Consider the following 17,108-nt stretch of genomic DNA (forward strand, 5'->3'; position numbering starts at 1 on the left):
AAATTAATGACACAAAATTTGGTTGGTTTGGTATTGTATTGATACAAAATTTTGTTGGTGTGATATGATACATCAATTTATCATGGTAAATATCATAAATTTTAATTTAATTATAATGAAAGAATAATTTTTATTTCTAATCATAAACACTATCAAAATTTATCTTATAATAGTAGGTATATAAATCGTATATCTAAAGATGATTAGTTTAAAAGATAACTTTTAGTATTTTAAATAAATTAAATCCTAATAAATCAATATTCGTTGTTTTTACTTACTTGGCAAAACTCTTAAATCTCATTCGTCACTTTTACTTAGGTGGCAAACGAATTTTTTAATTCTAAAATAAAATAGAAATCTAATTTTTAATTGGTCGAAATAATGTCTTTGCTTATGTGGCGCGCCGAATGCTCTTAAAAAATGCCTACTTTATTTATATAAATATAAGATTATCCGAAAAACAACATATGTTTTTGAAAATTGAGTAGAAATAACCTTGTTTTATTTTTAAATAACAAATATTTATGTGTTAAATGCACAATTATTTATATTTTCTATTATCCTAGAAACTAGAAATATGCTTTTCACTATTTCAAATTAAATTTTAATTCGTCAATATTTTAAGGAAAATCTCTTTTTTCTATTTTGAAATGGACAATCTTGTCTTTCCTTACCGCGAGTTCTCTGTGTGGCTGCCACACCGTATGTCAGGCTGACACACGAGTAACCCCTGATCGACCAAGTAAGAGTAACCCCTGATCGAGTAAATCCTGATTGACCGAGTAACCTCTGACAGACTAAGTAAGAGTAACCTCTGACCGATTAACCCCAGACTGATCGAGTAACCCTTGACTAAGTAACCCCGACTGGGTAACTCATGATCGAATGAGTAACCCGGCCCCTAACCAAGTACACACGGTGTGGCCAACCATATATAAAACTTTGTGTAACCCATAATGATTTCATTGATTCATCCCTCGATTCCTAATAGGAAAAATAAAATAAAATTAAAAATAAATAAATATAAAAGAGTAGTAATATTACTCAGTATTATTCGTTTTTTTTTTTTTGGATCTAGTTTACGACCAACCCCTAAGTCTGATCTTAACCTTCATTTTCTGTATAAACTTGACATTTGTAGCTTTAACTTCTTGTACCACTTCCTAATTAAGAATAGTATAACCGTCGGTATTTTTATTTATTAAGTAGGCCATGGCTCTTTCTTTCTTCACTATTATTCTTCCCTTATTCTCTTTGTTATTGGCATCCCCTACCTCCCAGCTACTACTACACGAGAAGCACCACCAACGCCACAATGGTGGCGGCTTGAAATCACTCCGTTTCACACTCTACCTACACGAAACATTCAACAAGACGTCCTACTTCATAGTAAAAGGTGTCGCCGGGCCAAGTGGTATAACCACAACATCCAACCCGTTTGGCTCTCTCTTTGCCTTCAACGACCCCCTTAACGAAACACCCGATCCATCCTCCAAGATCATAGGCTACACGGAGGGATCCGCGGTCACGTCGAGTTTCGATGGGGAACGCACCACATGCATTTCAAGGATTACATTGAACTTGAAAGGCTACAAAGGTGAACTCTTGAATGTTGGTACTGCTCATTACACCCAAGTTTCGGAACTTCCTTTTATTGGTGGAACCGGAGATTTTAGGTTTGTGCAAGGTTACATGACCACATCGGTTGTTGATCTTAGTGGTCCCACAACTAGCTACAAGATTGACTTTAATCTCTTTTGGCCTCCTTATGCGGCTCTAGCTCACTAGTTCATCCAGTTTTAATTTCTATGTATTTTTTATAAAAAAAAAATTTATTATTGGATTTTCAATTTTTAAATAAGAAATATGATTGATTGAATAATGCGTTATATGAGTAAATTTGGTAAACAAAATTACACAACAAAACAATGTTTGTTGGGGAAAACTTTAGTAATGCAAGACACTTCTCTCTAAAAACGTCTCAAAAAAAAGATGGAATAATGTCCTATCATACATAATGTGATACTTTATTTGTACTAGTAGTACCAATGTCAATACTATGATCTTTAATTTAATTTGAATTGATCGTCAACACATTATGTCTCCCGATTCTCGTGCATAATGGTAAACATGCAAAATTTCCATAACAATCTGTCGCACGTAATAGTAAAAATCATTATAATATAATTATATTGACAATATTTGCAAAATTGACATATATTGTGATCCCACATAATCTTTATTAACAATCAACAGAGAAATGAACTAACACCTTGACAGACACTAATTGTCATAAGGAGATGAACGAATAAAGATATACTCCATACTGGTATTACTATACTAATTTAATGTCATATTCATTATTCTTCTGTAAATATGAGACAAATTGTACAAGATATCTTTAAGTTAGTGTTCTTTTACCAGAAATATGGTGGCTGGGTAAAAAGATATTACTCGTTGGCATAAAAAGAAGGATTTTTTAATTTATCTCACCACAAAATTGTCAAAAAATTGATTATAATACCACAAAATCTAAAACTTTATTATACACCAAAAAAAATCCAACAATTGGATTTCACCACCACTTAACAGATTTTTGGATGAAATCCGTTAGTGGGACCCACTAGAACACGTGTCAATAATGCATTGGTTTTTTTAAAAAAAAAAGTTTAAAAAGAATAATTAAAAAGAAAAAAACTCTACACCCTGGTCCAGCCCCACAACCACCACTAGCAACTCTAACCTCACCACCGGCAGCCCAACCCCAGCCGCCGGCACCCCCTGTCCCCACCTTGACTGTCGAAACCAGCCCAACCACCACCCCCAAAACCGGCGACTCCACCCCTTCCCCCTCCCTGAAAACCACTCTAGCCCCTTAGGCCACCGCGAAAACCACCCCTTTTCCCCAACCCTTGAAACAGCAAAATTGACCATCGAAGTCGACCAATCTAGGAATAAAAACAAAGACGGAAACTATTAATAAAGAACACATCCTAAATTGATTTTAACTACTTTAATGAAAATTATTTTATTTCACTACATTTACAAAACAAAAAAAAAAAATTGATTTTGCTACCAACTAACAATTTCCTACAAAATCAAATTAAAATTAAGGTGGCAAAACAATATGGCTGGAAAAATCAAGCACGAAAACTATTAGTTGGTAGCAAAATCATATATATATATATATATATATATATATATATATATATATATATATATATATATATATATATATATATATATATAATTTTGCTTTTTAAAGGTTGTAAAATTAATTAAATTTCTTTTGTCTCAAAAAAAATAAATTAAATTACTTTTAAAATATTAAAAACCAAAACTGAGTTTTTTTAAAGGTAGTAAAAGTAAAACAAATAATATATGTATTTTATTGTGCATAAATGTAACCAAATAACATGTTTGTGAATAATTTATTTTATTTGTACCGTATTATTAATAACATCGTTATACATTTGAAAATGATGATGGCTATTTTAAAAGTGTTTAATAATATTTGTTTATGATTAATTACCACCGACACAAATAATTAATCAAAGTATTCCGTCATGTAATTATAGGAAAACCTTGAGTACTTGTTTTCGCAATTTTGGATTTAGGAATTAGCTAACAATTGTTTTGATTGTTGTGAGCCCAAACTAAACAACATAAAGTGTTAATGAGTCTAGTTAGAAAAATTAATCGAACAATTGTTAACTACACTTTTATAAGCCGGAGTACATTTTTTTTTTCTTCACTTCAGCTCTAATGAGTTTATAATGAACTTTTGCCCCTTGTTAGTTTGCACATAAAAAAATTACGAGTAATTATTAAAACAATTACGATCAATTATTAAACAAGCTTATTATATTAATTTATTCACCATTATTGGAACATATATGACCAATATTTGAGAGATTTTGTCAGGATTTTCTATATTATATTATAATTCTTTAAGTAGAATTATTGATTATATGAAATATTAATTTTTTCACCACTATTGGAACATATATGACCAATATTTAAGAGATTTTGTCAGGATTTTCTATATTATATTATAATTCTTTACCAATATTTGAGAGATTTTGTCAGGATTTTCTATATTATATTATAATTCTTTAAGTAGAATTATTGATTATATGAAATATTAATTATTCACTATATGACCAATATTTGAGAGATTTTGTCAGGATTTTCTACATTATATTTATAATTCTTTAAGTAGAATTATTGATTATATGAAATGCTAAAATCAATGCGTTATTTGTCAGTATGCTTTTACAGCAAAGGATTTTTCTAGCTATGTGACTGGCTACATTATTTCCTTCTCTACCAACATGTGTGACCAAGACTACCAAGTAATAACAAATCAAAGAAAGAGCTAAGAAATATAAGTATAAAACATCTTCCAGCATGTTATCAAGGCCAGTGAGATAACCACCTCCTTGCAATCCGATTCCACGAGACTTTTGTACCCACGTACTTTGTTACTTAGTGTATGAAGCTTAAATACGGTCTACATTTATTATTCCATATTAACATATTAATATAACTAAGTTTATACTTCCTCCGTTTTTTTAATATTGCACCACTTGCCTTTTAAAGAAATTTCACAAATATTGCACCATATCCATTTTAGGAAAAGAAATATTTGTGTTCACACTACAAATATCTAATATGCCCTTACTTTTCAACATTTACTTTTTATTTTGTGTATAAAATCACATGGACAACTTTGTATTTTTTACCTTTCTCTCTCTTCCTTTTCTCCACAGATGAAGTATAATATTTTATCTTTAATATTTTTTAATTATATACGTATGACAAAATCATGTAAAAAAAAATTTAAATTATCGTACGCATCTCGTACATATGGAGCTAGTCCTCTATAATTAAATCATGTCATAAAGATAGTATGAGACATGCTCTTTAGTACAATTTATTAAGGGGCCATTTGGTTAGCACAGGGTAAACGGAATGTAATGAACAAATGGAAAGGAAAAGAATAGAATGAAAATCCCTGAAATTTGCTATGTTGTTTGTCGACAAAGAAAGGGAATCAAAGCCACCAACCCAACCACCACACCACCACCACACAATCACCTATTTCCTTGCTTTCCACCTTCTCCAACTACCCTACCACCGAGACACCACTCGCCCACCACCTAACCGGATCGTCGCCCCTCCCCCACCCCTCGCCGCCCATCAATTTCATCATTATTTTCGCAAAACCCTAGAAATCGATCACTTCAAATCGTTTTTCTAACAATTTTCTCAGATTTTCCGGCGTGCTTTTTTCATTTTCTGATGGATTTTCCAGCAAGATTGATGGTTCAAATGGCGTTGGATTCACTTTTTCCATCGTTTTGGGATTGAAGTCACCTTCGCCGCTATCTTTGTGACGTACCAGGGTTTCGAGGGTCGAGGGAGGGGCAGTCGGCTGTTTTGGGGGATGGGGACTGGTTTCTAGGGTTTTGTGGGGGTTGGGGATATTTTTCGAGGGAGGGGAAGGCTTTTCAGTGGTGGCGAGGGGCGGGGGAGGTGCGGCAAGGGGCGGTGCGCCTGTTTGGTGGGGGTAGGGTAGGAAGGTGGTGGCTGGTGTGGGTATGGTGGTGTAATGGTGGCTAAGGAAAGGGAATGGAAAAACCTAGGGGGGTGGGGAATCAAGTTAGAAGGATTTGGGGGAATAGATAGGGTAAAGAGAATGGGGAAAAAGGCCTAACAAACAACAAAGGAAATCAGGGCAGTTGATTCCCATTTCCTTTGATTAATACCCCCAACCAAACGTCCCCTAATATTATTGTAAATCTGGTGTACATAAAAAATTTTAGTTTATAAATACATATTAAAATGTAGAATACAAACAAAAAAATCAAAGTAATTTATTATTATCATTTTATTATAATTTACTCACAATAAAATAAATTAACAAATAAATCCTTTACCTAATAAAATAAAGGAGATTAGTTAAAGTAACGTTGCTGTTGCTCTGGGTCTACACATACGACTAATTTGAGAGATATGGTCAGGATTTTCTTTAGTAATTCTATAAGTAGAAATATTGATTATTATGAAATGCTAAAGTAGTCAATGTGTTTTTTGTCTGTATGCTTTAACAGCTAAGGGAAAGTTGGCTTTAAAGCACCCTTAACACTTAGTGGTGAATCCAAAATTTTAGTTATGGGATACGAAATTAAGTTTAATATATATAAATACAAAGAAATATAATTAAGTATTATTATATTTTGAAAACTATATTATGATGAGTTATTAATTTATTTCATTATCATATTAGTCTTTGTAAATGTATATGATGTATGAATTCTCTGATAAGAAGACGTATAAATAAGGTCACTATAAAGAACTATATTGTTGTGAAAAAAGAAATATCCTAAGAGGCCTGTTTGTTGTCACAACAGGTGTCTTCAGTCGGTAAAAACTTAATAACAAATGAAAACCATACAAAACATATGAATACTTACAGTATCTAAGAGACCATTTCTTTGAGCAAACGGTCTCTTTGATTTAGTGGGTTTGGTCGGTTTGTTTTGTGTATATGACCCTGAAAGACCTGTTATATTAAACAGGCGATCTCTTTAATTTTTGTTTTTTGTTTTTTTTTTTGGATAATGGGGGTACAAATGTACATCTATGTACCCGATACCTCTAGATCCGCCACTGCAACAGTCTCCATTAACAAATATATACATATACAAAATCCAAAACTATCCCCAATTAGGCAATAACTAATCCACCATTCAAATTGCTGTCGATACATGACATGCACCTTATTACCCATAGTATTGCTCACCTAAATTATTATCATTTTTGTATTATTATGTTGTGATTATTTGTTTCTGTATAATCAAACCAAAAGATAAAATTGTCATGACCAACACACGTCGCGTGTGGGTCATGCTATATAATCAATAACAATATACTAAAAGACACACCAGCAATGACACGTGTCATCTTCTGGTGTGTCCTTAGTTTTTTTTTTTTTTTTTTTTTTTTTTTTTTTGAATATTTGAATAAAATTCAATTAAAAAAAAATCTTGTACATAAATAATTCCCTACTCTTATACAATATAATTACTTAAAATAAAAAAGATTTGGCAATAACACAAATATTTATATAGCTATAAAAAAATTATTAACATAATTTTAATCATTTTACATCATTTTATATATATGTAGCATTTCTTTTGTAATTCTTTATTATAATTAAAATTTGTCAACTATATATTTACAATGTTTATAAAAAAATCAATTATAATCGTAGTTTAATAATGGTTATTGAAAATTATCGTGCATGGCACGGGAGCAAACCTAGTTACATAAATAATGTAGTTTTGTTATAGCTAAACAGATTTTTTTTTTTTTTTTTTTTTTTGACACGAACTAGAAGATATTATATTAAAAGGGTAAAGCCAAGTTCATAATTACAAGCATCGATCACCTTCAAGTTAAGTATACAAAACTTGATGATGAGCAAAAGAAAACTAGAGATATATAAATATACCAATCATACAAACCAAAAAGAAATTTAAGCGGCCATGCCGAAGAAGCCTAAGAGCATTAAAACTAAACACCAGGAACATCAAGAGAAGCAGCCACCAGCTAAACAGATACTTGTAAAACATGAAGTTGGTAATGAGCTTTTTAATGAATTTTTAGTTTATTAAGGCCTATTAAAGGTTTGGTCACATCAACATTGTTTGGGTCAAGAGAATCAAGAATGCCTTGTGGTTGTGTGCTTGTTGAGGTTCCAACATTAGGCGATGAGGCCGGAGACCTGAACTGTGACAGATGTTCATTGACATAATGTGGATCAACAAGCATTCTTGTGAATAACCCTATGCCCACACTTTGATTAGTAAGGGAAAACGGTTGATCCACACTACCAAAAAAATCCATCCCCGGAAAGGAACCAGTGTTAGTTTGCACAACTGGCTCCTTTGGAACTTGTTCAATGTACAATTGTATTGCAATGGAAGAACTCTGAGTCACAGCAATCCACATAGCCTTAAGAGCGTTGTCGTCATTCAACAGAACTGCGACATAAGCCCCGGCCATAGGATACCGCATAACCACCTTCAACTCCACAACTCTGGGATCAATACTCAATTCTTCATACAACTTATTCAAAACTTGTGAATATGTCATCCCAGAATGTACAAAAACAAATTTTTGATTCCCACCCCTATACGTTACATCGCTATCTTTGTGGATAGTTTCTCCACCCCAATAGCAAAATAGAGGGTAGTTTGATACCTCCATGATGCATTCTAGAAAACGCCATGATTAGTGAAAGATATTAGTGTTGCAAAAATTAAATTAGACGACCATGGATAAACTACGCTATACTTAGGCAAAATACATGATTCACAAGCGGCAACAACAACAACAAATTCACAAATTGCTAAAATAAAAACATTAATAGGCAAATGCAGTACATTCACAATTCACTACTTCACCAAAATTTCACTAGCAAACACCTAACTCACAACCAACAACACCAACAACTTCACGACCAACACCAAACTCACCAGCCACAACAACAACAAATTCACAAGCCACAACAACAACAAATTCACAATTTGCAAACATAAAAACAGCACAGACAAATGCAATAACATTCACAATTCACTACTTCACCCAAAATTCACTACCAAACACCAAACACACAATCAACAACACCAACAATTTCACGACCAACACCCATTTCAAAGCATTAACCATAATCAACAGCCAATTCATGAATTGGATAAATAATTAACAAAATTAGGGCATAGTACACTTACCAATTCACGCAACACCAAGGAGCAAAAACTACTTCACCGGCGTCGCAACAAGCTTGGTGAACAAAGCAGCGTCTTTCCGGCAACAACCGCGGCTCCGGCGAGTATACAGGTGGCAGAGACCAGACTTGGGAGGGAGTCAGTGTGTTTTGGTGTTCGTGGGAATGTCTGAGAGTGAGTTGTAAAGAGGGAATTCTACTGCCTTGATAAATCGAAGAGGAAGACTGATTTTGTAAAAAAAAAAAAGCATTCAGTGTAAACCGCTACTTCAGGTGGCGGTTTACTTAAACAAAACCGCTACTTCAAGTAGCGGTTTTTCAGTAATAAACCGGTTTTTAGTAATAAACCAAGTAGCGGTTTCCAAAAAAAAACGGTTCAACTTTTTTTTTCCCATGAACCGGTGACGTGGACGGTATTCAGGGAATATAAATAAAAGCGACTGTATTTACGGAATTACAATTGTTCTCGACTATATTTTGGGAAAGAGCTCAAACTTTTTACTGGTAAGAACGAATAGTAAATTAGTCTTATCATCATATGTCCATTTATGTCGGAAAATGATTTGTAAACCACATTATTTTAATGACCCAAAAAAAAACCAAAAAAGTGGATGGACTAACGAATCACCAGTTGTAATAAACAGTAAACACAGTAGGTGCATTATTTCATCAAGCCCCTCTTTTCTTTTCATTATTTCATGAACACTGAGCGCAAGTTCATATCACATGTTGCTTTGCGCCTAATATTGAGCAAAGAGGACGAGTTTTCCCAAGTTGCCTCACTTGATTGACCATGGATAACGAAGATGACTATTGCCCTACTTTCTAGAGTGAAAGTTCGGTTTGCGGTTTGGATTATAGCCAAAACCGAATTCAATTCGAATTAATTTGGTTTTGGATTCCCCAAACCGAATTAAAATTCAGTCCAATCCAAATCAAACCGAATTAATTCGATTTTTCTAATTAAAATCCAATTCAAAGTGAAATTTGTTCCCTTCTTTTGCGACGTTCAAACTTGAACCCTGAATTTCACGTAGAACATTCTTGCAATCATTCGACCTTTTCCTATTAAATAGATTCGCTTCTAGTATCCCTTAACGTTGAAGTAATTGAGAGAAAAGGGAGAACTGGAGAAGATATGGCTGATGAGAGGGTGGCCGGTAAGCAGATCGAAGTGTTAAATGAGGGAGAAAGTGAGAAGATGTGGCGTGAGCGCTGAGCCGTGATTTTGTGAGAAAGTGAGATACTGAGAAAGGACAATTGAGAATAAGGTTTTTTTTATTTTTTTTTGTTTATATGTGAAAGGGGAAAAGGGGTTGGGATACTTTGTAAAAGAAAACGGGCATAATCTAATGAGTCGAAATTTGGTTTGTAATTCGGTTTTCGGTTTGTAATGGGTCGAAATTTGGTTTGTAAGAAAATAGGCATAGTGTAAAATCCCAAACCGAATCCAAACCGTAATCCTTATTTTTTAATTTTCCAAACCGATCCAATCCAAATTAAAAAAAATCCAACTAATTCGGCTTGATTTTCGGTTCGGTTCAGTTCGGTTAATCCTTATTACTTTTACCCCTACCTGCTTGTTATACTCAAAGAGGAGAAAATATATCCTTGCTTGATTATTATAGTTAAAGAGGGCAAAAAAGAATATTTATTTGTTGCCCTTCAAACCTAATAGGGCAACTTGAGAGCATTTCCAAAATCGTCATATTTGCTTAACTGGGCGAGAATCGTATATAAAAGAGCGATTTAAATCACTCTCTTAAACCATCTCCAATGGCAATCTAATTCACATATTAACTTATTATGCCACATAAGATTTTAAGCTAATTCCTCTTATAGTTAGTTTGTGACCCATTGGTTAGCTTTTTTTTTTCCTAAATAAATCAATTCATTATGGCTTACATGTCATTTTAACGTGGCATGTTTATGTATAGTTGTCGCTTATATGTCACGAGACTTGACGAAAAATTGAAATGTCAAATCGTAGTCTCATTATCACCTGGCTATACGGATTACGTCTTTATATATTAGAAATACGATATGATATGATATAACATAATAAATTTATTAGTGATATGATATGTGAATATAGATTTTTTGGATGGGCGTGAGAGGACCTATATTCTAATGGATATAAAAAGATCATTTTAGGAGTAAGTTTTTTATTTTTTTTCCAGAATTTTTTACTAAAAGATTCCACAAGTAATTTGTTTGTTTCATTAATTAAAATTTGTATACATGGATGTGTTAAAAAAAAATTAAAAAAGTTGGTATATGAATACTGATTCAACCTCCCACGTGACAGCCACGTGAGGTAATCTCTCATATTATTTCTTTTAATAAAATACTATGGTATTACTTTCTCTGTTTCTTTATAGTTGCAATATTATTTCTCTTTTTATGTTTGTCGATATATGATTTCAATCGTTAATATCTTTGATTATCAATATGTAAAAATTATAAACATTTGATATTAAAATAGTATAAATTAAGACGAATCTAACAAGATCTTATATGACTATATTTTTGCTTAAGTATAAATCATTAAAGTTAGTCAAAGTAAAACACATAAATAGTGTAAAAGTTAAACTATTGCGACTATAAAAAAAAGGAAGAAATATTATTTTTTGAAACAAATACTATGGTATATTTTTTATTTTTTATTTTTAATAAATACTATGGTATATTATGTTAACTAATACTTTTGTTTCAAAAAAAAAAAATCTTAACTAATACTTTTTGAAACCAATGAATACTTCGTTTTTTCTAATACTTTGTATTTTAATAATGTAATATAAAGATATTCTGTATTTCTGTTCTGTCAAATATTGGCAAAGATGCGATTTTGGATGAAAATGAGAGTACATCTTATAATTTGGTATGTGCAGTGGTAGGACCACAATTCCGCAACATACCATATGAGCAGTGACGGATCACAGATCAAATATTATGGGACTGGTCAAGATTTGATCCCATTAAAATTGTAGATATAAAATATAAGGAAAAATTGGTAAAAGTAATCTCAACTTTCGCATGTTCGCTCACAACTTTGGATTATTGTTAAATAATCCGAACTTTAGGGGTCATTTGCTAAAATGGTTCCAAGTGATCGATAAATTGTTAAAGAGGTAATTTTTTTTTTTGTTTAAGTGACACGTGTCACTACATACGTGATTGCTTGAAAAAAAATTAAAAAAAACTAAAAAATATCCCACCGAGCCAACTAACGCAACCCGAATTTCCGGCAACCCCCAGGTACCCCCCACCCCTAACCGCCGCGCCCACACCCCCTTCCCCCAGCGCTGGTGATGCCCCTTCCCGTAACCCCTAAGCCACCGAAACCCCCACCCCAAAACCTCCTTAGCTACACCCCGAAGCCTTTTAAAAGCCCAACCCCGTCGCAAAACCCTTCAACCGGCCCTCCCCCACCCTCGGAACCCCTAGTCGACATGTACGGGTGTTTGTGGTGCGGTTTGGATCCCAAACCGCTTCAAACCGCAAAATTGCGGTTTTCATTTTTTGCAAACCGCACTTATAACCAAACAACACCAAATCGCACCGCAAAATACGGTATGGTGCGGTGCGGTTTAGCCACATTTTTTTTTAAATTATAAATATTTCTTAAAAAAAATATTTTCTATTTTTATTTTGTGATTATTAATTTATAATTTAAATATTAAACTCTTTTTTTAAACATTTAATCAGCCAATAGTAGAAAATTACATCATATTTTTAAGCTATTTTATATATTCTTTTAATAGAAATAGTATAAAATTGGTATAGCGGTTTGCGATTTGACGGTCTAAACCGCAAACCGCATCAAAGTGCGGTTTGGTATAAAATGTTTCGAAAAAAATCACACCAAATCGCAAAAGTGCGGTTAGGTCATTTTCGAAAACTGCACCACAATTTTCAAACGGCAAACCGCGCCAAATCGCAAAATTGTGGTTTGTTTGCGGTTTGGTGCGGTCTAGACGACCGCACTCTGAACAGCCCTATCGACAGGGTTCTAAGGATGGGGGAGGGCCAGTTGGGGGGTTTATTACGGTGGGCGAGGGTTTTTTAGGGGATTCGGGGTGGAATATGGGGGTTTTGGGAGGGGGTTTGGTGGTTCACGGGATAGGAGGAAGGCAACTGAAGCGCTGGCGCAAGCGCGGGAAATTCTAGACGCATGCGGAGGTGGGGGTTCTGGGAAGGGTCGTGGCTGGTGATGACGGTGGTTGTGGGTGGGGGTGGGTTGTTGTTTAATTTTGTAAGTTTTTCCTTTTTTTTAAGTTTTTATTTTTTAAATTGTTTTTTTTTTTCAATCATTCATGTGGTGACACGTGTCACCTTAACCTGCTATAACAGGTTAGTGATCAGTTGGGATCATTTTGAGCGAATGACCCTCAAAATTCAAATTATTTACAAATAATCTAAAGTTGGGATTATTTTGAACGAACGAGTGAAAGTTGGGATTATTTTTACCAATTTTTCCAATATATAACCATTGAAATATGACGTTTTATATCAATATTTATGCAATGTATTCATCACGCGGCTCACGCCTAATTAAGCTTTAAAAAAAATAAAGGGGCCAACTCAGCCTTATTGAAGGTCCTCCCCTCCATATGAAAAAAGAAATCCAAATAAACAAAGAAATTATTAGGTGTGTTCAGTTACAGGATAATAATTGACATTATTATATGGATCAATTGGTATTATTATAGCCCAATGAAATGATTTACAGTTAATAATATTATAAAGTTTTCAACAAAATAAAACAAAGTAAAACAAAAATTAATTTTGTGGTCTGAAATAAATAATTGAAGGTAAATCTACAGGAGTAGCATAGGTCTTCGTCGGTGGTGTAGTTGTTAGTTGGTGGTGTAGTTGTTCGTTTTCCTTACAGGAATTATTGTGGATTACGAGTAGAGTTTATCAAAAAATTTGTCTTCTTCTATTCTAAATAAAATTGATTTAATGGTAAGTAAAGTATTTTTGTGGGATCGCAAAGGCTGTCAAATTTTGAAATACGTTGGAAAGAATTAGATGAAAAGTTGTATATTCTAACAAAATGTGTGAGAGGTGTACCATAATGCATGATTTATTTAATGATCGTAGCTTCAATGAAGGAAAACTTTGTTTGATCTAATTGATTTTGTATTTATTACATTTTGATTTCATTTGTATTTATTTTTTTGACAAGAGATTTCATTTGTAAATTCCATATAATATGTTGTTTATGAATTGATAAGTTTTAAAAAAAGTAATATTCAAAGGTATGTAGTTTTACATTTTTGATAACCAAGTTTACTCAGGAATGAATTGAAATATGGGGAAGTGTTTTTTTTTTTTTTTTTTTTTTTGAATAACATATGTTAAACGAGCATGGGCCACACCCGTCACGAATATTCACTTTATAAGTCCAAGGAGATTCAATTATCTCAAAACTATATGCAATAAGGGGAGTAACCCCTTCTATTACATTTACTAAAGACGAAATAAAGAGGGACACTTTTCAATGTATTATTCAAAATTTTCCCTCAAAATTATTTTCTTAAGAAAATTTATACATAGAAAGAAATTATGACTTTTATTGTGTAAAATCTAAAATAAATTTCCTAAAATATCGCAAATTGTTCATTATATCTATTACAAATTTATATTATTTTCACTCACATTTTTTTTATCTTTATATTTTTCATAATTTATGAGTTGATTCATCATATTTTATACTTTTTTTCCTACAAATTTATTGTTATTATAATTATCTAATAACTATACAATGCACGTGGATTAACCTAGTTTTTTCAATGTGGGATACACATCCCAACACTATTATTACACTATTTCAACACGAGACAACACTTTCACTCACATGTGGGTTTAATAATCGGCTCAACCATATAAGAGGTTTTAAGGTAAGTTTTAATGGATGAAGTAGTGTCTTGAAAATAAACTGATGAAAGTTAGCTTGGTCCGACTCATCCCTAAAAATATTAGGTTTGGACAGAATTTTTGGGCTCGGCCCAACATGTTTAATATTCTTTTTTATATAAAAAAATTGAGGTTTTAGATAGCCTAAAATTACATTTTTAATTAAAAATTAGGTTTAATTTTGAAAGCATGCTATTTTGGCTCCAAGTCTTAGCTTGAAACGGGCGGCTTTTTTTTTTTTTTTGGCTTAAGCTCAACATGGCCGACCCGTGATCTCCTATATTTTCATAGAATCTAATCATTGTACTTCCTTTTTTTTATTAAGTTTCCTATAGTGACATGACACGCATGTCGATACAAAATTTTGATCAATAATATCTTTAATTATCAATAAGTATAAATTATAACAATTGAATATTAATAATATACTCATTGAGACGATTCTAACAAGTACCTAGAAGACGATATTTTTTCTTATGTATAAATCACAAACATTGATCAAAGTAGCTCAAATGAATAGTGGCATATTTGCTAAGGGGCACTTAAAAAAGGAGGGTGTATCACCTTCATCATTAAAATTTTACTTTAAAATTGTACACCTTTCATAATATGTACAGACAAGAGTGGTAATTTTAATTTGTGACTTGAACTCTAGTAAGGCTCACTTTAAACGCAAACCAGATATTTGTCAAATTATAAGTGATTTTGAGGTGGTTCAAGTTGGAGGTGATACCTTGTTTCAAGAGCTTTCCAACGATATAGTCATATGCCCAATTCCGATAAAAAAAACGAGAAAGTTATGGTCATTTTACAAAGACCTGACCTGATGAAATTGGATCGTTGCTGACAAAGTGCTTGACCTGGCACGTTCGTGCCAAAAGGGGACATGTCCTTTCCTGGTCGTGTTGGACGTGTTTTTTTTTTCGTTTTAAGCTTACGCGTTTTATGTAATATTTCCTAAAATTATATTTCTACTACGATAGCTATTTGAGTATACACGAGGAACAATAATTTAGGGTTTTATTAGGGTTTCCATGTGTTATAAGAGAACATTTTAGGTGATCAATTAGATCACGCTTTTTGATCCATTAAGATTTTAGGCTCCTTGTATTATTCTCTCGTTCTTTCTTCATTGTAGTGAAAAAGCTTTTGAATCCCCTATATGTGGACGTAGGTCTAATGTGAGCGAACCATATAAATCCTTGTATTCTTAGCTTGTTTATCTTCTTTATTATTTTTCTCGTTTTTAATTTTTCATTAACTTATTCTGCATTAATCAAACACAATTACACTTTTATTTCCTACGGAATATCAAGTAAATTACCACCATCACGTGCATTTGTGAAAAAGCTGCCTTATGCTGTTATTTAGAGCTTATAATAGAGCTTTTCTGTAATCAGTAAAGACACGACACCCTTAGTTGTAATGAAGTGTCAAACAAATTAGAGGATGTAATAATCTTTAATATTAAATTTATTCAATTCAAAGGTCAACCTTAATTAAGCTAGCTAGATCGCCAGTCTGTATGTAAACAAAACCAAGATGTAACCGTAATTTAATTTTATTTTGAATATGGACACATGGTTCTTGTTATTATTGAAATTAGTACTATATACTACCTCCTTTTCTTAATGTATATGTTGTTATTATTTGCACAATAATTAAGAAAAGGAGAAAGATATTGTGTGCAATACTAATTAAGTTTGTTACTTTTGTGTGGAATAATGAGGTACTATATCTAAAATTATGTATAAATCACAAATATTAGTCAAAATATGACAAATGAATGGTGCAAAAAGTAGAAATGAAGCAAGTATTTAAAAAGGAAGGGAATAATTATATCTAAATTGTCTCACGTTTAATAAAGGAATAATAATCATAATTATCATTATCATCCTATCGATTTATGATTTCAAAAATCATCAACTCCCGCCGTGGATACGTAGTATTACATTTTATTACGTCCTTTTTTTTTTTTTTTTAATCCGAAAAAGCCATAATAATAATATAAATTACAAATAAAGGTGAAAATTTTGAGTCGTTCACACATGAACTTTTTCTTAACTGATCACTAAACGAAGACCTCATTGGTTTTATTATAACCTTATTGGTTAGTACTGCATATCCATGCGACCATGCCTAATCTTTTCTAGTTCGTAATAGCTGGGTTAAAATTTGACAATGTCTAGTAACTTTTATTTTATTTTATTTTATAATCTAATTATCATAATAAATAGTTATTAAATCATCTGCAAATTAAATGCGAAAAAATATCTAACCATAACCTTTAAGTGTTAAGAATAAACATATACTCATATGTATGTATACGATATATACAATACTCATAAAAAAAAAAAGAAAAAAAAAAAAAGCATATATATAATAAAAC

The 17,108-nt window shown here is 32.4% G+C and overlaps 1 protein-coding gene across 1 annotated transcript; it reads left to right on the top strand.

Moving 5' to 3' along the window:
* Nucleotides 1–1,212: 1,212 nt before the first annotated feature.
* On the top strand, nucleotides 1,213–1,788 carry LOC110693285 (dirigent protein 1-like). Its single transcript, XM_021870446.1, has one exon. It carries the CDS (start codon nucleotides 1,213–1,215, stop codon nucleotides 1,786–1,788), a length of 576 nt encoding a protein of 191 aa, XP_021726138.1.
* The last annotated feature ends 15,320 nt before the right edge of the window (nucleotides 1,789–17,108 follow it).

This window comes from Chenopodium quinoa, unplaced genomic scaffold (assembly GCF_001683475.1).
Source record: "Chenopodium quinoa cultivar QQ74 unplaced genomic scaffold, ASM168347v1, whole genome shotgun sequence".
Classification (NCBI taxonomy): domain Eukaryota; kingdom Viridiplantae; phylum Streptophyta; class Magnoliopsida; order Caryophyllales; family Amaranthaceae; genus Chenopodium; species Chenopodium quinoa.